Here is a 24238-nt window from a genome sequence, read left to right as displayed (position 1 = left end):
CACCCTGTAGCAGTCTCCTTGAACTCTAAATTAGAAGACTATCTATTCATGTCTGCATTGCTGGGATTACTGGGGCTAGATTGTTTTAAAATAGGTAACAGTAACTGGCTTATTCTAGTTAATGCTGGTTTCTGTCAGACCCCCAGTATGTAGATTAAGTAGGATTATTTTACTAGCAGACTGCTTGCCTGTGTTAGAGCTGGCAATGTTGTAAACAGATTATTTACTTGAACTGTTGCCAACTGATGGAGAACTGTCTCTTTGAATTTGTTTTTATTACTTATGACTTCCAAACAGACTAAATCGTACTTTGTTCTGTCCAGGTGATTCCTGGTTGTATAATGCTAAGGTAGAACATCTTTTGTGATTTGTAGCGTGTTGCTGATGTATGAACTGTTGAGCCTTAGAGGCAGTCTTTTTTTCAGTGCCAACAGTCAAACTGTCGTCTTCCCCTTGATATTTGCAACATTCTGCTTAGAATTCTAAAGTTAATGTATGTTAGTTCACAGTTGTGATGTCACACCAATGACCAGTGAAAACCATCACCTATTTTAAGTATTTAGAAGGTGTCTATCACTTAGGTATCTAAGCATCTGGTCAAAAACTGCTTAAGTGGCATGCAAGGAGCACCTGCAGGGGGAGCTTAGAATATGGAGTTAGGGTAAGACAGTAATAGAAACCATTTTGGAGTTTCAGGCTGGAGAGAGAGTCAGGCATTAGGCAGCCCAATCAGGGATGAACCCAGAGGCCAATTTTTGAATTGAAGGGTTATAATTTTATTTTAGGTTATGGTACTTGCAATCTCCATGATAAGTTCTAGAACCCCTTAATAGAACTATAGCTCCATATTTCATACTTGCCTGCTGTTAAACTCAGTCTTGTTTACAAGAAGACAAATACCTATTAGTGCAGAAATTATGGAGATGCTGATTGCTTAAGATGAGTTCTGTTTACACTTAACACAGAGAATCTACTTCTTTGTTTTGTATGAAAAATATATTGTATCCTCCGCAAGTATGCAGCACTTACTCCTTCAATACAGAATGAATTTTCTGGGAATTTACAAGTAAATGGATTAATTAGTTTGAGTTAAAATTGATTAAATTAGGTCCTTAAGAAATTAGGCATCTGTCAGTCTTTTATTAGTCCTAAATGAGAATAACAATTGAATAATACAGACTCTCAAACTTTTTTGTGTATGAATTGTATTTGAAGAAATTAGCTTATAATTCAACTAAGTTATTAATGATGGTTGTATCTAATTACTATGATTATATAGGATATAGACAGGGTCAGTTCAACAGCTAAGGTGACTTAACTGGGGCCATTGTGTCATCAGCGGTAACTGAGCTAATTATCATGCTTCCTCTACACCCAATTTGCTTATAGCAATTTATTTGTTGTAATGACTCAGTGGTATGAGAAATACTGGCCACATGTGTCAGGAGTTCTTAATGGATAGATTTACTTGGCCTGCCTGTCACTGTTCTCTAAAGATTCCATGCATACTAACACGGATATTTGGCTTAAAAAGCTCTCTGTGGCACTGCTGCTGGAGTTGCTCTGTGTTTGAGACAACACTGCTGAGGGAACTGAACTAAGAGCACAGAAGCTTCCTGTAAAGCATGGGACTCAAGAAACTGAGCTTTTCATTGCCCCCATCTTCATATAGTACCAGTGTCACTAACACAGTTCTCTAAACCTGTATGTGAATTTCAAGACCAGATTCACCACGTGGTTTGACTACTTTGTGCTCCTCTGGTAATGCAAAGCAAAAGTAAGCCCATCTTAAATGGCTTGTGGGTTCTGGCTGCTTTGCACTGCATTGGCGTACTAGTGCGGTGGTTCTCAACCTGGAGTATGTGTTCCCCTGGGTGTACTCAGAGGTGTTTCACGGGTACATCAACTTATCTAAATATTTGCCTAGTTTTACAACAGGCTACATAAAAAAAGTAGAGAAGTCAGTACAGATTAAAATTTCATACAGACAATGACTTGCTTATGTTGCTTTATCTACTATATGCTGAAATGTAAGTACAATATTTATATTTCCATTGATTTATTTTATAATTATATGGTAAACATGAGAAAGTAAGCAATTTTTCAGTAATAGTGTGCTGTGACACTTCTGTATTTTTATGTCTGATTTTTATAAACAAGTAGTTTTTAAGTGAGATGAAACTTGGGGTATGGAAGACAAATCAGACTCCTGAAAGGGGAACAGTAGTCTGGAAAGGTTGAGTCACTGTGTTAGTGAATTTGCCCTTAAAATTTAAAACAACAACAAACAAACAAAAATGTAAGGGTGATACTACTTGTCTTCAGAACATTAGAAATATTGCATGAGAGCATTCTCTTTGGGTTTCTTGTGTAGTTTTTGTACTGGAATTTTTAATAATTTTTTTTAAAATGTAGGAAATTCTTGACAAAAATCTTGTATCAGTAACTTATGGGTAAAATACATTATAGGGACATTGTAATATGTCCAAAGCAAAACATTAGAAACCTAGGAAATTAAAGGAATCAGAACATGTTAAGATAAAAAATGCACACTTAAGTCATTCAAACAACATTAACTGCCCTGTAGTGATGTCCTGAGAGGAAATATATATATAAAATCTGTGTCTTTAAAAATCACTTTTACCGGATCTGGGACCACAAATACTAAAAATACCTTGATCATAATAGTAAACATGATATTGCCCTTAACCTTAATTCTGAATTTTCTAGGTTTATAATAGCTGGTTTTCGGAATAATTACAACATCCCTAGAATGTAGTTTACCCAAAGATTAGTGTTACTTACTCTCAACAAATTCTGTGTTAATGTTTTTTGTCTGGGAATAAATATATTAGGTAGGTGCACTTTCAGTTATGCATACTGTTTCTCTTTAATACAGTACTACATGTTATAAAGAACTTTCTGATGTTCTGTTTGCCTGAATAGTTTGGGACATATTAAACAAAAATGAGGTGTTGAATGTTGTCCTTTATACTATTACTTGAATTTTTATAATTCCTTCCACTCAAGGGTTTTTAAAGCACATTTCAAACATTTAGTAAGACCATCAACATCTTTGTAAGGTAGTAGTTTTTTGTTTTTTTTTAGGGCAAACTGAAGCACAAAGAAGTGATTTGCTGAAACTCACAGAGCAAACCTGTAACAGAACTGGAATTAGAATTAAAGAGTCCTGTCAATAAGAACTACTAGGCCCCTGTTCTAAACACTTTTTTATCTAACTAATCTGTCACATTTGTAAAAGAACCCATTACTCTGGTATCTAGGCACTGAATAGGATTTAAGATTTAAATGTGGGTGATGTACTCTCTCCCCAGGGACTTAAATGTTTCAGTTGAGGATGGGGGATAATTATTTTGAATAATATGTTAAATAGCTCGGGTGCTTTATTTTAAACACAAGCTGTCTGTCAGATATTCATAAATGAAGTCTGATTTATGTGAAAAGGGATTAGCTCTGATTCACCTAAGGCATAGCATAGAGGATTTTCCCGATTTGTTTCGAAAGAGTTACTAATACTCTAGCTTTTAGGACTAAATCACTATATACCAATTAAATTTCAGAACTATTGTTTTGAAGCCTCCAACTTTTTCATGTAGGTGGTTACCACTCTTAAAATACTTGCTGTACTTCTGTATGCATGTTCCAAAGTTTCACAAGTGCACCCTTGTTCTGAGTTTGTTTTTGGTTCTAACGATTACTTACTTCCTGTGAGTGTCAGTTATCCATTTGAGAGATCAGTAAGATGAAAAAATATGAATAATTGAAAGGAAATGTGATTCTATTTCAGTAAGTAGTATCTATGCCCATTTAATTTAATTCAACACAGCTTTATTTTGTATATCATCTTTCTTACAGAATGAATCCCAAAACAATTTACAAAGTTAAACAGTAAAAAATAGCAGAGGGAGAGGGATTGTAATACAGACAAGGGTTAGAAGATGATCTCCTTTTCGTTCAGCAGCCCCTAAAATAAATAGGAGGATGGTGAAGTAAGAATTCACCATCTCTAACTTCAAGGAATGCTAATTTAACTTACTGGCTTATTTATATTTGTATTATTCTACTGTAAATGAGCACCCACACAGTTCTCTGGGTGTGCTTGGCAGTCTTTTAAAAATACACATACTTCAGTTACCTCAAGATCAAATAAATTAACCTAGCGACAACATAAATATAACAAAAATAATTAACTTCCTCACAGAATCCTCATCAGCCTTTCACAGCGCTGCTGCCCAGATCTATACATCACTTGTCTCCTTATAATTGTGAGAGAAAACATAGGCCTTGCAGCACACCCAAAGGCTAACAGGCTTGGGCTTTTACAGACCAACAGGGGAAGGAAGTTCCAAAGGTTTGGGGTCCTAATGGAAAATGCCCTGCCATCCATCCCCTCTCTGTCATACCAGTGGAGTTTCATTGCAGGCATCTTCCCTGATGCAATTATGGCAGGACATAGCAGGGCAAGAGGTGGTATCTTAGACCCCATCCTTTAAAGGCTTTCACGCAACGTAATACACTGTGAGTATCCCCATTGAAGTCAATGGGACTATTCACAGAGCAAAAACCAAAGCATGTACATCAATCATTGCAGGATCAGGGCCTGGTTGTAGGCCACTTAAGATTGTGGTATGAACCCATAAAACCCTAAACATCAAACTTGAGACCAACAGGCAGCTGGTGCAGCTCAGAATACAGGTTTAATGTGTTCACAAAAAGACAACCTGTTTAATACCAGTAAGTGAGCCAGTGAATTCTGGACCTGCTGCAGTTTCTGGATGATTTAGCCCCATATAAAGTTATTGCAGTAATCTAAACTTGAGATGACAGGGATGGAAAGTAGTTGCAAGATCTGCATCTGGAAGAAACAAAGGCAACCTCTTAATGATCTGTAGGAGGAGAAAAGTTGACTTGGCTGTAGCAGCTGCCTGACTTTCAAGTAGCAACTGGGGCTCTAAGCTGACCTATATTGTGAACCTGCTCAACAGAAGGCAGACATAATCAAAGGAAATTATCCCTGCCATCCTTTTCTAGTTGCTTCTCCTCACCAATTAAAATCACCACAGTCTTATGTGGACTGAATCTCAGCCAACTGGCCTTCATTCACACTTCAGCCTCCCTTGGACATTGAGCAGTACAATTGATTGTTCCTGCTAGGTCACTGGAGTTGGGGAGAGAAAGCTGTATCATACTGAAGATGCTGTGATCAGTGCCTCTTCACTAAACCTCCCAATAGTTTCAGGCACATGTTAAAATAGAAGGGGTGACAAGTTGGAACCCTGCAGGACCTCCAGGTATGATACATACCTGATGTTCAACCATCACCAGAAGGAGATCACCTCCTATTGATACAAGAACTGTCTGTACCGTAACCAGATTAACAAGGGTCAAGGAGATGTGAGGCAACTGGGCACTGTGAGAGGTGGCTCACTGCAGGACTTTGAATAATCTTAACCTCTCAACCAAAAATGCCAGCATTGATACAGGCCAATAGTTGGCCAACTTTTTTGTGTCAAGCAATAGTTTCTTGAGTATAGGAAGCATCCAGCCTACCCTCCCTCATGGAGTATTGACAAACTCTATCAATGGACCCAGTTCAGGACATGGGCTTCAAGCACAATTTGATGGCCAAAGTGTTTCCAACACTTTCCATTTATTACTGTGAATAAACCTGGGTGAAAACTCAACTGGAGAAAAATTGGTGTTTGTTCCTTCCAGCATGTACTCTGCTCCTGTAGATATAGAAAGTTCTGATTTCATTGGCAAAATGAGAAGAAACTTGCTTGCTGTGGAAGGTATTCTAATCAGCTGTAGGCCATTAACTAAACTGCCTACCACCAATAACACAGGATTTTTCAAACACTTTGTGGATGCAAAGGATAGTTTCTCCGTGACCATCACAGCATAAAAATTTTAAACAATCTTTGTTGCAGTCAATCCAATTCAAGATAGGATTTCCACCATTGGTATTGTAGCTTTCTTCCCTCTCGCTTCAGTTGTTGTAGGCCATCGGTATAACATGGTGATCTGTGAGGTCAAAACCAGCAGAGAAGATGCCTAGGGTGCACTTTATCCATAGTTATTTTTAATAATTCCTGTTTGTCTTCTGACCAGTTTACAAATATAGGACATTTGCACCTACAGAGTAGTAGCACGTTATGGATATTCAAGAAGTCTAGAATGTAATAAGGTAATTCAGCAGTGTGTTGTGTGTGTTTGGGGTGGTGCACTATGTTTGCTCCTTCCTGTTTTAGACGACTACTGTATCTGTGTGTAGACCCTTGAATATTCTTCCCCTCTAGCTTGTTTTCATTGTTTTCACACCCTCTACTGTAGAGAAGTGTTGCATCCATCAGAATTTTAGCCTACGATGACTTGAGTGGATTGTTATCTGATATTCTTAATGCTGCTTCTTAATTGGTTGAAGAGGTTGCTGTTCTGCAAAATTCCTCCTGAAAGAGAGTTGAATTTCTTGCCTTAGTAGCACTTGTGGCTTGAGGAGTGAAGGACTGGGAATCCAGCTTGATCTCATATGGCAATGCAGAGCACTACCACAAAACCATTAGTCGAGCACTGAATATTTTGTCTATTGTGTAAGCTTTGAAAATGAACATTTTACGTTTTCTTAGCTTTTTCATTTGCTGGTATGCTTACACTGGTTTTGCTATTTTAGTGTATTCTAGGTGGTTTGGGTTTATCAGTTACAGAAACCGGATAAAGAAATTTTATCATCAGAAGCAATGTTTTTATCCCCACTTCTTAATTTTAGTGATGGACTGAGATTTTCAAACCAGAGATGGATTAGAAAATCTGTCTAGAAAGTTTTTAGATTCCTCTCATTCTACGGTAGGTTCAGTTCAAGGTACCCTCTGTCTGTCTGTCTGTATGTGGGTAGGGCCAATTTGGGAGTGTGTGTATGTGGAGGAGTTGGGCCCTTTTTACATATGGTGAGTGTCTAGTAATCAAAAGATTTTAGAATCACAGTACAAAGTCTTAGTTGTGCATAGGGTCACTGAGGGTCAGAAAAGATCCTAAGATCTGTTCTTGGGCTGGAGACCAGAGGAGTGTTCCTGTAAACAAAACAGAGGTCTGTTTCCCAAAAATGCACACTGCAAAATACACGATTGCATTGTATTGGAAATCTTCTCCAGTACCAGAGCAACAGATAAGCTAACTGCTACCATCAGTGGAAAAAGGAGTGATCATGCTTTTATCTGGACCATACTCTAGAGGCAGGATCTCTTCCTCCACACCTCTACTCTTCACTCTCAAGCCCGGTTAGAAGCATTTGGCAGAAAGAAGTTCTGAGAGGTGGGGGCAAGGGAGTTCAAGTTACAGTGCAGAAGAGAGCCACTCTGTCCACCCCTACAATTTTGAGGTTACAGTAGCCCTCACTGCTACTAATCCCTGCCCCACAAGGTATATGGTGGTGGATCTGCATAATGAAAGATCCAGAGGTTGATTTTGAAAGATATAATTACTCTTCCAAGCTCCACTCTTTTGAGACATCATCAAGAAATGCCACTCTCAGTAGATTGTGAAAATTCTTCATAATAGGATTGTTCTTCTCCTTTCTTAATGCTGACATTCTAAATTTTCATTATTAGACTTCAGTGTTAATACACAGTTGAAATTAACTGCAGCAGTTGATACTTTATAGAGCTGCTATTTAAGGTTGTCTGCAGATTCTGCCCAGACATCTCTGCATCAGTTTACATTCAGTTGATATTTTGATGGCTATATTTGCAATTTAAGGATTTACAGACTTAATTTTCTTTAAAAAGTTTAAATTCTCCAGTGCAAGATGGCAGCTCCCAGAAAATAGTATTGGCTCACTAAGCCTCTGAGACCTGGTCTAATTTAACCCCTGGAAAGAAATGCGGGTCCCATGGAGGGAAGACCCCAGGAATCTGGGGTCTGGAAATATACTCCCCCTTGCCCCCCAGAACAGTAGAACTATACAGTTCTGCTCTGTCTAGGGCTCTCCATCCAGGGAGGTGGAGACAGGATTTTGTCCTGTGTCTATACACAAACTAACAGAGATCAAACTTGCATTCTAAAGTAAAGAACCAAAAGCTAAATTGACCGCAGTTGGAACTGATTGGAAAGAACATTTGGGGCTCAAGATAACTTTATAACACAGTTGTGATGCATTTGTTTTTACTTTCCAAAACTGTTAAATAAACAGTAAGTTTTAGACTTTTCAGTTGGAGCAGGATTTAGTTTGCACTGTCTCTATGAAGAATACCTTCCCATTTACATCATTTTTTCAGATCTTTCAGCTCTAGAAACAATATGCTTGTGCTTCCACTTAGATATAGGCATCATGCTGATGTTGAAACATTAATAGAAATGTGTTCTTTAATAATTAAATATTGACAATATCTGGCTTACAATAAAGGGCAGTTAAGAGCAATAGAATTTTTTGCAAACCTTTTGATTAAAGTTTTAGAAAACCCTTGCTAAACTATCTAATAGATTTGCTAGAAAAGCTTGTGATGGAGTGCTATGTATGCTTGCCTTTGCTTTCACCTAGAATTCAGGGCCATTACTTTCTGTAACCATTTCAGTGAGCTGCCATAGTTTTCAGTCTGTACTGTCACCTGATCCAAGCATGCGCCAAAAAACCCACCGTTTCTGGCTACTGTCTGCTGAATCTGCTTTGCGAACCCTTAGTTCTTTAAGCTTTTGCTTTAGCCAAAAACAAAACAGACACCCTTTTGGAGTGTACTGGACACATGCCATCCTGCTTCCCCTAACTCCTTTAATGTTTATGTAAATCCTTAGCTTTACTAAACTTGTAAATGCTACAATGGCATCCTCATGTGGAATTGTGTGGCTCATGTGTCAAAATAAAAGGCTGCTTGTGGTGAATATATTTGTCCAAAAAAGATGAATGCCTACACATTGCACTGCATTCAGTGTTTTGTATCAATTACTATTCCAATGTCATGGTGTCTGACTTTAATTGTATAAAATCATTTTGTATTTTAATATGCAAAGGTAAGTTTATGTATACTAAATGTTAATACACAGTGTTTTATATATTTGTAAATATATAAATTATCTTGGTTCACATTATCTTACCACATTTTGAAAAAAAAAATAGCCCTACATTTAAATGATAAAAATCTCTTCATTTGTGTGCACTTGTTGACAAACATAGCTCCTGTGGGATTTCTTTTTAATCTTGTGCAATGGCAATAGGTTGACTTTTATCAATGGTATTGGGCCTGGGCCTGTTTCCCATTGTCTGTAATGGGGAAAAAAGCTTTGACTTTAACGGGAGTGGGATCAGGCCTATTATCCTACTGTGGATTATAGTGCATTTACTTTACATCTTACTATTCCTGACATGTTGACCAGAATCCGGGGGGAAAAAAAAGGGTAAAATGTTGTCTGAGCACCCCACAGCTAAAAAAAAATAGCTGTGAGTCTCTCGGGTGCTGGGACTGCATCCTCCTCCCATATAATATACAGTATTTTAAGGTGAAGTGAGTTGAAAAATTGCCTTGTAATCTTTTAGGAAGCTCACTCCTAAACTTTGTAATCCACATGCCCAAAATCTCCATGGGGGAAAATGATGTGTGGTACCAATGTGGGGACCCGTCATTATTTCTGCTTTTTCTGTTTCTCTTTGTCCACCTCCTTCTCTTTTGGTTTTACTCCCGCCCCATCCTTGTTTGTGTCACCTTACTGGTTGCATTTGTATTGCTCTTTCTTCTCTCACCTTTTTCTTTCCCTGTTTGTTTTTTTTCTCCTGACTGTTCAATACTTTGTTTCCACACACACCCCCTTTTTTTTTGCTCTTTTTTTGTCTGAGAGTAAGCAGCAGCAGTAGCTGCCAAAATGTAACACTTTCCATACTTAAGGTTGCAGAGGGAAACTGATCAGCATTCTAGTAGAGCCTTTTGTATCAAACTCTTTATGCACGGCTGCAAAAAGGAACATACTAGGATCATGAGATTCTAGGCGCCCCTTCCCTCCCCCTCCCCCCCCCCCCGCCTTTTTTGCAAATGTTTCTCTTGCAAAGTCATAATGTATTGGAGGACTGTTTCATCAAATGAGCCTACCTATATACCTGTTGCCCACTCTAACTGATCAGGAAGTATAGTGAGTAGCTAATGTAGGTGCTTTAGTTGCACTGGGCTCTTGACTTGTTATAAACTACAACATTAGTAAACTTAGTTATGTAATAGACATACACATTAATAATTGAATTACTTGTCTTGATTGGGTTTGGGAAGATGGGTCCCGTTTTTACTACCTCTGGCACTTGCATCACTGGGAATATCCCTCAAGCCAGAGAGAGTTAGGGATGTGTTTGTTGCTTTTTCTTTTCTAACTGTCTCCCATTTGGCTGGCATTTGTAGCACTTTCCCTAGAGTTTGAAAGGTCTACCTCCAGGGGTAAACTTAACTTAAAGGACTTACCGCTGTGCCGGAATCCTGAGCAGTGGGGCGGGGCCTCAACCGGAAGGGGGGAGGGCCTCAACTGGAAGAGGCGAGACGGTTAAATTCCTGGGCCCTTTAAATCTCTATTTAAAGGGCCCGGGGCTCCAGCTACGGTAGCAGCATCTGGGAGCCCTGAGCCCTTTAAATCACTGCCAGAGCTACCTACTGTGGAGGCGGCTGGGAGCCCTGGGGCTTGGGCAGCGATTTAAAGGGTCTAGGGCTCCGCTGTGATAGCAGCGGCTGGGAGCCCCATGTCCTTTAAATCACCGCTGGAGTCCCGTACCGCCAATGCTACCCCAGGGCTTCGGCAGCGGGGCTCAGGCAGAGAGCTGGGAGCCCCAGGCCCTTTAAATCACTGGCCTGGGGAAGCGGGTATGGTCAGCACTGTACCAGCTCTTGCCGGCACACCGGACCGGACCGGCTTACTTTCACCTCTGACTACCTCTCTAGTGTTCCCAGCTTCTGACAGGTGAAAAGCATGGGACCTCATTGAGGGTTTGGGTGCAATTCCTCAGTGTGACCCAGGTTTTCTGTGTTCAAACTTGCAGTCAAAATAGCTTTTAATAATGATATAACATTCCCACTAGTGAGAGCATAAAAAGGTACACTGATGTCGCTGAAAGTGTATAACCAGTGTATTCACTTCTATGATTGCAAAGAGAAATACACTAAGAACAGTATGTGGGGTTTTATTAGTAAACAAAATGGAACCCGCTAATAGTAAACTTGGTGTAATGAAACTTGATATATCATTGTCAATGAAAGTAACAAATTCCTTCAGCGTGTAAATTGCAGTTCTGACTGTAGTGAATTCCTATGAAGAGTGAAATTTGTGTGTGTGTGTGTATAATATATATTTATTTTACATACATACACTCACTCACTCACTCCACTATAAGATTTCCCTGTAGTTTTTTGCTGTTTAACATTTTTCTTTCCTCTGAGGAAGCTTGCAGAGTTGTTACAATGTGATGGATGCAAGCGTTGAAAGTCAGGAATAATTGGAGAGCATGATGTAAGCCTCAGCAAAATACACTGTATTTCCCCCCCCAGAAATATCCTTTAAAGCTTTTTTTATAGAAGAAATAATTGTTAGTTTCTATTTTAGATCTGCAGAAGTCTGATTCTAAAACAAAAGCTGAAGTGTATTTTTAAAAGAAATACATTTTGCACAATAGTATTTTGGATTTAATTCACAAATTTCCAAGCAGCTGCCTTTTTAACTTTGTGCGTTTATGTTGAATCTCAGTCCAATCATGGGCCTAATATGTGATGTATGGGTATTGCATACCGTATATGCAAATATTCACCATGCTTCACTTGTAGTAAAACATTTACCTGGCCAGATCCCAGTATGGCACAGATTTTGGAACTGGTATTTTGGGCCCTAATCCTGCAAAGAGATCTGTATAGGCAAGTGCTTGTGCCTGTGCAAAGTTCCATTTACTTCAGTGGGACTCTGTAATCAGAAGGGTCCACGTAGGCAGATTCCTATGCAGCATCTGTGTATTTAGTGATTTATTAATCATATTTTGTTTATCAAAAATTTAAATGACTTTTAGTTATAGGTGCTGCAGATATAGCAATGCGGTCTTGAAAGAACAGGGACCAATGTTGCAGAACCTCTACCAGAACTCCTATTGATTCCACATGTAGAGGGTTTGCAGGATTAGAGTCTTGTTTAAAAAGTAATTGTTTTGCTATTTAAAGTAAATGAATGTTACTCAAAAGCTTTTTGGTAACACTTATTACTGCAGTTGATTGTCTAATATAAGAAGTATTCAGGAAGTGTAGATGGTCTTTTTTTAAAATTCTTTGACTGTACCATATTATAAATTAATTAATAAAATTAATCTGGTTAATAACATCTGGATTCTAAATAAATAGTTTTTGAGAAATAAGAGTTTAAAACATACCCAGTTTCCTTAGCACAGAGGTACTGAAAATGCAGGTGAGATGTGGACTGCAAAGCTTTGTGTTGGCCTGTGACATACTCTTTAATATGGAGATGTGTTCAAAAGAGAGAAATCTTCTTGCAGCAAGATAAAATACAATAATTTTGTTTTCACAAGCTGCAGCTCTGTATTAAAGATGAGGGTACTTATTAGGTAAAATCTACATCACTTTATGCAAATTTTGTGCAGCCCTCAGGCTCTTGGCAAGTTAATAATGTGACCTTTGAGTGAATAAAATTTGGAGCAGAGGCTACAACATTTTGGTTTCTGCTGCTGCAGGGACAGCAACAAGAACACAGCTAATCTAACACATCCTATTTCCACTGGTGAGAAACAAGGAAATAAATGGAACACGGCCAGTGTTTTGTTATTGCTCAATAAACAACATGAAGAAGAAATATTGTTTGCTAATTGGGAAAAGGACAAAATAGGTAGGGGGAAAAATTCAAGGTTGCAACTCCTATTACAACAAATTTAAGAATTTTAAAACAGCACTTAATAGATGGTTTAAAGTTTAATCACATACTACTTTCAATTGATGTGCTGCAGAATAGTGAACTGATTTATACCCTTGTTGTCTTTCAGATGAACCAGAGACACGAGATGCGTGGTGGGCGGAAATCAGACAAGAGATAAAATCCCATGCCAAGGCATTGGGTTGTCATGCTGTAGTGGGCTACAGTGAATCAACTAGCATTTGGTAAATCATGATGATTTGATTTTCTAAATGCCATAGAAAATATTCCTGTACTATCTTCTTAAAAATGGGGATAGAGAGTGCAAGACAGACGTTGATAGTGTGTAGCATACCAGCTTTGAAGAGTTTACTAAAATATCTTTCATCTTAGGTTTCAAACTTGGGATAAACAGCTGTGTCTTCACATGTTTTTCAGAATTAATTCTGTAGCCATTGTCATAACTATTCCTTAGCATGCTACTGCTAGACTTTAAATCTACGTATTTGCTTTTGACAGTTAATGTTAACTTGTCTAATTCTCAAGTTCACTAAATCTTATCTGCTAGAATGCCTGGACATTTTACTTAAATATGTTTTATAGTTATACTTTATTGTCAAGGAATGATTGATAGTTCAGAAGTAAAACACACTTTTAAGGCATGGAAGCAGGGGGTCTTTCTCTAGGCATTGCTTGTAAATTGAGCCAGATAATCTTGCCTCCTAGAGCCAGAGTACTGCCGGCTGAGTGTTCCTGTCCTGAATCTCTCTTTGGGATGTACTGACTATGATTTTTCTCTTCCAGTACCTCACAGAGAAAATAATGTGTGTAGCCTTTTGGGCCAAAATTTGAGGGATTGCATTTTTCCACTCCTGTGATACAGTAGCAGGACTTTCCTGGACAAAGACATTAATCTGGTCATAGTAGTGGCTTCATTCCACAAGTCTAACATTCCCCAAAATGGCAAAGACAGGTGGGCCTCTCAGAGATTGAGCCATAGAGAGAAGTTAGGTTCAACTGCTATGGCTCCAATAGCTTTGCTAGGCTGTCTCCATCCATCTGGAATTCAAGGGACACAGAAACAGAGTAGCCCAATTTATTTGAAAATATAACAACATACAGCCATTTCAGCTAGAAGCCAGAACTGTACTGACTTATCCCACACTTTGAAGGGTAAGAATATCTCACCTACCTTCTGTATTTAAGTGATTTATCACAACATTGGGGAGAACAATATGGAACCCTTGTATCTACTTCCAGCCTCCCTAGTCCACTGAAGGTCACATCCCACTCCAGCTCCAGAAAGTAACCTGAACAGAAATCCTGCTATCAGCCAAATACCAGGATATTCAAGTGGAATCAGTTACAGAGGATCAAGGAGAAGAGCCCCACCTTCTCCCAAGGGAAATCAGAAAGAGCTGATGATTGGCATCACCTTCATAATACCACAGAGGGAAAATTACCAGATACATGTGAGCTTGATGGGCTGAGAGGTCTACATAGGTTCCTTAGACATTCAAGCACCAAGGACTCTCTTGTCTGGCTCAGTTTCAGGTGGCCTTCCTAGTCCAAGACAAATATATTAGTAATTCCACACATTGTTAAAGCAGTATCATTGGGCAGGCGAAAAGGAATAGGAGCAAAACACACGTGGAGATGGCTCAAGTGCTATTCAGTATGGCAGAACCAAACATCTAAATAAAAGTACATTTAAAAGGGATCCTAAACGTAAGAGCTAAGTGACAAAGCTAAAAAGAAACCAAGGGAGAATAGAGTCTCAAAGTGGAGGTTTTCAATTGGATAATTATGAACCTGGGTTGACTAGAATTGAAACTTTCACCTCCTCAAAACATCAGGGTCAGAATTTTCACTTCAGTTCAATTACTAGGTCAGAGAATAAAGATATTTGACAAGAATTTTTCAATGGTAAACTAAGTTTGAACATTTTCATTAAAAGTCGCACAGGAAAGAGCACTTTTAGATGAGCACTTGTGCTGGGGGTTTTTCTTTTCCCCCCAACTCAAGTCAGCACCATAGTTCTACTGTTAGGTTTTTTTTGTTTTTTTTTTAAAACCTGACCCAAGCCCCAGTAATCTCAAAATATTTGTGATGTTTTGACATCCTTTTAGTAGATGTGCCTCAGTGCTTCTGTAACCTGCCTATTCATCCATGTCTAATGTGGAGTTGCAGCATTGTTTGACAAACTCTTCTCAGTGGTCTATTTGAACTATCTTTCTATGTTCTGGCTCTTAAGTTGACCTTCCAAATAGCTGTTGCCTTGGCTATGATGATCTTGGAACTAAGTATCCCCTCCACAGAGGAACTATATTGTATATTTATATGGATGAAGCTGTCCTTAGACTTTCCTGCTGATGATGCATAGATCTCAAGAAGTAATCCTACCATCCATTTGATCCCATCCTAGCCACCGGAAGGAATAAGCAATGTTTAAGATTTTGCCCTTAAAGAACAAAACCAGATGGAAAATCAGTCTCTATTTGCAGTGACAATGGTAAGCTGCAAAAGGAAGAAGGCATCCAAAGAGCACCTTCACAAGATGGGTAACAGGATGCAAGCATCGCTGCAGTATATAAGATGAGCAGACATGGACAGTCTGAAAGCATCATGGTAGTTTCCACCAGGTCCGTGGCCCCATTGTATGCTAAGGGGACTAGTGTGCTGGCTGAAGAAACAAACATCTTTAACTTTCACAAGCTTTCCTTTTCTTCAGATTCAGCCTTTGGGAGTAAAATTCTCCATGCTGTGGTAAAGTAGGGCTTGTCGTGAAAATGGAAATCTGTTCATCTTGATTAGTCTTCCGATAAATAATATGACTAGTTCAGTTCTATTATATTTTCTTTGTTAATACTTAACATAATTCATAATAAAATTTATGAATAAATACATACTATTCATAAATTTATAAATTCATAAAATTATTCATAAATTCATAAATCAGTTAATAGTATATTTTACACTTCGTTGGTAGGATTTTGAGTTGATAATACTTGTTCACTAATGGTGGAAGAATTAGATAGGGGTCCTCTGCTGATTTTCATTTCAACCTGTTTCCATGCCTTAAACAGGAAGGACTTGAGTATTTACAGTATTGGCCTGCCAGACATGCTGTATCTGTGTTGGGGGGGGGGTCAAGAGGAGGGATTACAGGTAAATAAAATAAATTAGGAAGAATTACAGGTAAATAAGACAAATTTCTCATTCTAAGAAAGGACGAAGGGTATCTCTTTGTTTTTCAGCATAATGTGTTTGATTTAGTGTTTACCCATCTAGGCTTGGTTCACTGTCTAACGTGTAAAATTGTAGACACATTAACTGTTGTGTGGTCTTTGATAACTGTTTAACTTTTAAACCAAGAATAGAGTATATCACTTAGATGTAACAGTGTTCTTACTTTAAAATTTTACTCTTTTTTTTTTTTGCTGTCTTTTATCCCGAGTTACCAAGAAGCAACTTGTCAGTATTGCTTTGTAACTTCATTTTGACAATGAATGATATCAGGTGATGGGGGTTCTCAGCTCCCACCCTTAACTTTGGTAAACAGCTACACCTTGTCTGCAACATTCCCAGGCACTCTAATCTGTAGAATCCAAAAACTTTCTTAAATCTATATTTCCTGGGTAATCTAGTGGGCTGAGAACAGAAGTGGGAACCAGGAATCCCTGTTTTCAAATTCCACCTCCTATATTGATTCTCTTTGTAGCTTTGGGCATGTCTCTTATCTATCTGCATCCATTTCTCTCCATTTAAAATGGGCGTAATACATCAAAAGACTGTTTGTGTGGATTAATTGGTTAATTTGCTAGGTATTGTTATTAATGGTACCATGATTCCACTAAGGTTAACAGTTATATTTAATTCACTGTGGCTTTTGAACAAGCTTTTTAAATTTATGGCTTTTAAAAAAAGATATTTAACACCAGATCAGGAATTCACTTCTTTGTAATTCTTTTCTTTTTATAGTGAAGAGGTCTGTATTTTGTCCGCGTCTGGCTCAGCAGCTGTACTGAACCCTAGGTTTCTCCAGGATGGCACCATGGAAGGCTGTTTGGAACAAAGGTTGTCATGGCAGCCTGGCTTCTTTTCCATAGGGTCAGAGAAGGGAGAGGTTGATTTTTTTCCTCAGAACCAAGATAGTTCTTCTCTATTAGGGTAGGTTACAGTGTTACAGTGCAGGATGCGGGACCAACCACTTTACTGATTTTCACTAACAACAACAACAGAAGTAATGGAACTCTGCACCAAATTAGATTTTCTGTTTTTATTTCTAACAGTCTGAATAAGGTAACATGTTTGACTACTAACCACAGAATTATAACTCAGTCTTTTCCTTTGCCACTCTTCACGTATCTTTCTTACCTTTGTAGCACACTACAAAAAAGTGACAGTCATATGATAATTTGTATAAGCCAAATCTTGGTTTGGCTGTAGTATGTGGACCATTGTCTTTGTTGTGTTCAATGGCTGTATAGAAAATAAAATAGCTTTGAGTGTAAAACAGAAGTGAGTAAGACAAGCATTTAAAAATGCGTGTTTAAACTGAAGATTATAAACAAAATCATAAAGGTTGGTGGAAAAGAAAATGAATTGGCTAACACAAATTTTTGGCTGTTAGCTTTGTTTTTGGGGGGGGGCTTGCAAAATAATTATTTTGCAGGCAGTCAAGATATGCAAACTATTGCATGTCAGTAGGACTTTTTCGGTATCTTCACTGGAATAATAATCATATATCCTTAGGGATTAGTCAGTCCAAAAGATACAGTGCATCATGGCAAAGTGATACAATTTTATCTTAATATTTAGCTTTTTCTTTTTTCATTTCGTTCGGAAGAGACTGAGTATTACTTTTCCCTGCAAATACTACTTGTTGATCAGTTCTTTGAAACTGCAGTTTTAACCCCTTTAAACAAACAAAAAAAACCCCTTCCTTTGCTTTTTTTCTGTCCCAACAGAACTTTTAATACACTTGTTCAACCTCTCCTTCCCCTGCTGACATTGAAAGAAATGTCAAGTTTTTAATGTTAAAACAAAATAAAAATTCAGTTTTTGATGATATATTTTATAAGCTTGTTGAATGTGTTGTTTAAAGGGAGAATCACATTTATTTTCAATAATAAAAGCTGACTGATAATAAAGCAACCAAATGTGAAATATGTACAGAAAGTCTGTCTCATTTTCAAAAATGACTTAGGCTCCTTAGTGCCCAAATCTCTCTTAAAGTCAACGGGACTTATGTTCCTAAGTCACTTAAGTTATTTTGAAAATTTTACTCAGAGTTCTTTGAGAAGAAAAATTACTGTGCAGGACAAAATTTTACAATGAGGCTCTTACATAGTATGTTACAAAATCGTAATTTGTTCAGACTATATTGTTTATAGTCTTCCATGTGTTTTTGCAACAATTCTGCCTAGATATTTTGTTTCAGTTAAGTGAATAGTGAGTTTTTCTTAATGCTGTAGCTTGGGAAGTTCTGTATGGGTCTTTCTTTTTAATGACTACCTGTATTATACTGTTCTCCAGTAGGATGACTGGCACATTTAATTTCTGCTGCTTAATTTTGTATACGTTATTCAAACATAGTCCATGTAAGAGATTTGGTACGTATTTACCCAGCAGAGTCTTTTATAAAGGTGTGCTATACTAGATTACACGCAGCTAGCAAGAATTAGATCTTAAAGCTATTGCAATAATATCTTAGGCTAATATAACCACTGGCCATTTTATACTGTTGGTTTTTGATCCCTGGATAACTGTTAGCTGCACAGATACTATATGTATCGTTTCAGAGAATAGCATGTGACCTAATTCTGCTCTGTTACATTGATGCAATCCTATTAACCTGTTGCACAGATGCAGTAGAACAGAATTTGACTCCATATGTGTGGCTTATGTAGTTGTATGTATAGGCCAGTTTTATACTACATGCACATAGTATTTCTTGTTAAGATAGTGCACAGATGTTTTAAATATACTTTTCCAAAATGTACTTTTAGGATAGAAGAAACTTCACCTCCAGGTTGTGGATTTTGCCACATACCATATGATGAACTGAACATGCCATTCCCTGCTCATCTCACATACTGTTACAACTGCAGAAAGCAAAAGGTTCCTGATGTTCTTTTCACAACAATAGATCTGCCTGCAGAGGCAATGGTTATTGGGAAAGGATGTCTTATTCAAGCCAGGTATCTGTGAAAATATTTATTTTCTTACTACTGTGCTGGAGAACATTAGAAATTTTCCTCTTACTGTAGTTCAACAAAAGAGCAAATTTTATATTTTATGTTCAGTTATGTGTAATAACTGGCAGCTAAATGAAAACTTGTTTTTTTCCTGTTGTGCTGTCATTAACTTTAGTTTTGTGCTTTTTACTTACACTAGTCTATAGGACAGGGGGGCTGGAACAATTTGTATTGTGGGGATACTGAGAGCTGTTGAACCAAACTGTAAATCCTATGTATGATAGAAACCACTTCAAGCCAGGGGATGTTGCTACAGCCCCAGTACCCCTAGTTCCAACAGCTATGCTGTAATACCTACTAAAATTATTGTATTCAGCCCACATGGCTATGGAGAGCAAATACTTGCAAGTACAGAATTAAGGTTGCATATGCTTCATATGCTCAGGTTAAAATAATTCAAAATAGTGAACCAGTGGAGTGGGTCACATGACTGGTTCTATGGTGGTTTGGTCAGAATGGAGGTCCCATAATCATACTAAGATGTAAAACAAAATTCTCCTTTGAAATGATGACTGAGGTGAAACATAGCAACAGAAAAGACATTTTTGCTACAGCGTTTTTCATTTAGCCCCATTATATTGGAGAATGCAAGATCATACCATGATTATTTCTTGTCAGAGGTTCCTAAAAGCGTTACTAATTATCTTGGGTGGTTCTTTGCAAATAGGTTATGATATTGTACTAAAAGATGTAACTAAAACTTAAGATTCCACGTGTTCTTAATATTGGTAAAAACTTTCGCAGGAGGATGTACTACACTACTTTCCAGAAATGTAGCAGTGTTGTTTAGACAATCACATATGCAGTAGTAGCACAGTACAAATTATGTGAGAGAAGGGCAGATTCAATGTCCCTAGATTTATATTAATTTTGTTATGATATTGTAATTTCCTATTCAGTTATACAGTACTTAATTTTCATTGTTTTGCCATTCTAACTACCGCATATACCGTACATACACCAACGCAGATTCCTTGACATATTCGGTTAGCTTCAGCCATAATAAATCAAATAGGGGCACCTCTGGAAAGTTACTGAGTTGGTGTGAGGATGATCCAGGAGGAACTCCTATAGTCCTGTTACTCCAGGTAATTGTTGCTGTAAAGTGAGGTTGGCTTATTTATGTGATAATTGATAATGTTGTGCCTTCCTCCTAGTGTGCTTCTGTCAGTAGAAGTAGAGGATGTGACGAAAGAACAGGAATGAGAGTCATGACATGGGTGGCTCTTCCCTTAACTTGTGTGATCTTGAAGAAGTCACTTACCTTGTCTGTGCCTCAGTTTCCTCAACTGAAATACAAAAATACATTACTATCTCTGATTTTCTGTAAAGTTTAATTCATTAGGGTGTATGAATTTCATAATGTCAGATGGAAGATGCTTCTGTTGAGGCGAATGTTTGCCTAAGTGTTGCAAGTCTGAGAACCATATAGAAATAATGACCACATGTATATCTTATTTTACATCTCTGAGCATTTGGTGTACGACTACGTAAGGCTCTGTGATTCCAACTACCTTCAGTTCCTTTTCTGCTGCCACAGACAGAGGTTTTAAAACTACTGTTCAGTTTAGACTGCTGTGTAAGACTGATACTGTTTGCCTTTTTTCTTTCTCTTTAGGTTTTTAGTGTGTGAGGGGGAAGATGGGGGTGTTTGAGAGAGACACACTAGCTAGTAGTAATTTAGAATAGTGCTATTACATGCTTCCAAGCAGATTCCTGTCTACTTCTGTTGAGTTCAAAGCTAATCATCTTTATGACAGACTAGAAAGAATTCTGATTTAAGTTCAAATTCAACATTTTGCATCATGTGGTGGTAATATATCTGTTTTATCTAAGTTTTTATATGGCTGCCCATCACTGTTGTATCTGAGCACCTTCTACATAAAATCAATTGCAATAACAAAAGTCCATGGTGGATTTCATGGAGTGAGAATTGTATTATAATTGTATCACTTGTGGTGGAAAGGCTTTCTTAAAGAGGAAGTCTTTGCAACTTTTTCCTAAAGATGGTCAGACTCTGGGTTTTTCTGATCTCCGAGCTGGATCCGCTCAGTAGAGAATACTTTGTCCTCACCTCTCACATGCTTCGTCCTTGGCTTTGGGATCCGTGTTGTCCCAGAAGAGCAGAGCTGTTGTGGTGGTTCATAGATTGAAATTCAGTCTTTGATGTAGCTGGGACTTGGTCTAGTAATTGTTTCGAAAATAAGGAATAAGGTCTTGAACTGACATCGGAAGCTAACTGGAAGCCAACGGAGGGACTTGAGCACAAGCTTGAAGAGGTCATAGTGGCCTGAACCATGGGTAAGATGGGCAGGTGCATTCTGTACCAGCTGGAGCCTGTACATTGCCTTCACATTCAGCTTTAGATATAGTGAATTGTAGTAATCCAGCCTGGAAGTGAAAAATGCATGGATTACTGTGGTCAGGCCCTCCTTCAGGAGGAAGGGGTGAAGCTTCCTGGCAAATTGGAAGTGAAAGCTGGCATTTTTGGAAACTGATGCTACTTGGTCATGCAAGCGTTTCGAGGAGTGAAAGGGGACCCTGAGTATTTACGCTACATTGAGAAATGTAGACTAGACATCTTCAATGGAAGCTGGAGACAGTGTTTGGACCAGCTTTTGGAAGCGTTTCCCCTTTCCGACCATCGGCGCTTCAGTTTCTCCTGGATTCAGCTTGAACCAGTTGCTTTTCGTCCAAGAACTGATTTCTTACACACTTGCTGACAACTTTTTAGTAATGGTGGTTGAATCAATTGAGAATGAGATACGTAGTTCAGTGTCATCAGCGTATTGTTGGCAACTCTAAGCCTGATGATGGCATCTCGCTGTCTCTTCCAGTGGTCTCATGTAGATATTGAAGAGAAGAGGAGATAGTATGGATCCTTGTGGGATCAATTGGAGCAAGTGTAGTGCTGGACCATCTACTTCTGCTATGTTATGTAGACATGCTAGTAGTACTTTGTGGTCCACTGAATGAAAGGCAGAGAGATCCAACAGTATGGGCATGTAGGTCTTAGCTGTGTCCATGGCTATGAGATCATCTTTTAGTGACATTAGAGCAGATTCTGTTCTGTACCATGGTCTGAACCCTCCTCAGGGGAGCATCCAAGATGTTGACACATATGAGATGTGGTTGAAGCTTGGGGGTTAGTACTTTCTCAATTATTTTGACCAGGAATAGGAAGTTGGAGAGATCTTTAGGGTTTAGTGTTGGCTTCATGAGGACTGTGTGAACTATTGCATTTTTCAAGGAATTTAAGTGTGCTTTTCTGAAGGAGGCATTGATAATTTCCATTAGTAGTGAGCATAGTTGTGCTGGCATGGATTCATTTCACAGGTTGTGACTCTAATATTATTCCAGGGCTTCTTGAGCTGTAGCATGTGTGATGGAGCCAAATTCAGCCAGGGATAGTGGGGCAGATAATAGTCTGGTCAGAGGGGTGGGATTTCCTTTCCTATTTCTTTCTAAACATGATAAGTATACAAGTACATCAGGGACTTCCAATGCCTTGGAGAAGAACACTTTCTGAAGGGGTGCTCAGTTTTCCCTTTTTTTAGCCCTTTCAAGTTTACCTTGAATAGATGTAAACTCTCACTAATTAACAAGTCTTGTAAGTTCTGCTGATGGACACTGAAATTTTCCATACCTTGAAACTGAAGCAGCCACAAAATACCTGTTAGGAGAAAAACTAAAGGGCATGAAATTTCAGGTGGGACAGGCTTATGAGGAGTATGTGGTTCTCTTCTGCTCCACCTTTAAGAAACATCTTGAATCTAAGCACAGTCATCGAGCTAGTAGGACGGAGCTGATTGTACCATAAAAGGTAGAGGAATCTGTCAGTTTGAGTGGAAATTCTGATGATTGATAGCATGTTTGTCTCTGCTGCAGTAGCTTCCTTCTGTGAGCTACTTGAGTCTGACTACATTCTTTTGAGAGAATTTGGATGTTTTGGCCTAAGCAGACCGTAATAATAATTTATTGATACTACAGTAGTCCTTAGATATTTCAAGCCAGGTTGAGGACCCATTGTACTAGTTGCAAAAAAGAAAAGGAGTACTTGTGGCACCTTAGAGACTAACATTTATTTGAGCATAAGCTTTTGTGAGCTACAGCTCACTTCATCGGATGCATGCAGTGGAAAATACAGTAGGAGGATTTTATATACACAGAGAACATGAAACAATGGGTGTTACCATACACACTGTAACAAGAGTGATCAGGTAAGGTGAGCTATTACCAGCAGGAGAGGGGAAAAAAAACCTTTTGTAGTGATAATCAAGGTGGGCCATTTCCAGCAGTTGACAAGAACGTGTGAGGAACAGTAGGGGGGAAAAATAAACATGGGGAAATAGTTTTACTTTGTGTAGTGACACATCCACTCCCAGTCTTTAGTAAAGCCTAATTTAATGGTGTCCAGTTTGCAAATTAATTCCAATTCAGCAGTCTCTCGTTGGAGTCTGTTTTTGAAGTTTTTTTGTTGTAATATTGCCACTTTTAGGTCTGTAAATCGAGTGACCAGAGAGACTGAAGTGTTCTCCGACTGCTATATAGACACACATAGTAAGTGGCAGTCACTGCCCTAAAGAGTTTACAATCTAAACAGACAAAGCAGGCAATCTCTTTTGATTCTTCATGCCTTCATTTCAGAAGTCAGATCTAACGGTTGGAAGGTTTTGCCTCAGTTTCATGTGACGTTGTATTCTGTATAGATTCTTATATTACCTTCGTCACCATAATGTTGAGTGCCTTCCAGTAGTGCATTGGACAACAGGATCTTTAGGTTCTTCTTAGTGGACCTCTGATTCCTGGGTATGCAGACTTAGCTATGAAATGGTCCTTTTCTCACTCACCTAAGACTTAGGATGTTTGTTCCCTAGATCACCCTAAATATGCAGTCTTTCACTTTGGACTCCTCTCTCTGGTGGCAGTTCTGTTATGATGCCACTGCAGTCTTACCCCCTCAGCCTTTATGTAGTTTGGCCTATGTGGCATCAGCCATCATAAGTGTCTTCCTTTGAGATGTTTTTTCAATATATAGTGCATCTGTAAGGGGAGACCATCACCTCCTAAGCCTACTTCCCTTCTACTGATTATCC

At 38.5% G+C, this 24238-nt stretch overlaps 1 protein-coding gene across 11 annotated transcripts in view; it reads left to right on the top strand.

The window, feature by feature from the left end:
- C2CD5 (C2 calcium dependent domain containing 5) overlaps positions 1-24238 on the top strand; it is a 128291-nt gene that overhangs the window by 56674 nt on the left and 47379 nt on the right. For 9 of the 11 annotated variants that reach the window (XM_074937622.1, XM_074937630.1, XM_074937648.1 and 6 more), the window contains 3 exons: positions 13013-13127; positions 16864-16959; positions 18894-19085. In XM_074937622.1, coding sequence (XP_074793723.1) covers positions 13013-13127; positions 16864-16959; positions 18894-19085 — 403 coding nt within the window. Of the gene's footprint in view, positions 1-13012; positions 13128-16863; positions 17053-18893; positions 19086-24238 lie in introns of all 11 variants that reach the window. The other 2 variants (XM_074937607.1, XM_074937613.1) reach the window with 1 other exon arrangement.

Source organism: Natator depressus, chromosome 1, assembly GCF_965152275.1.
Source record: "Natator depressus isolate rNatDep1 chromosome 1, rNatDep2.hap1, whole genome shotgun sequence".
NCBI classification, from domain to species: domain Eukaryota; kingdom Metazoa; phylum Chordata; order Testudines; family Cheloniidae; genus Natator; species Natator depressus.
The sequence above is the reverse complement of the archived record's forward strand: the minus strand, read 5'-3'. Positions and strand labels throughout refer to the sequence as shown.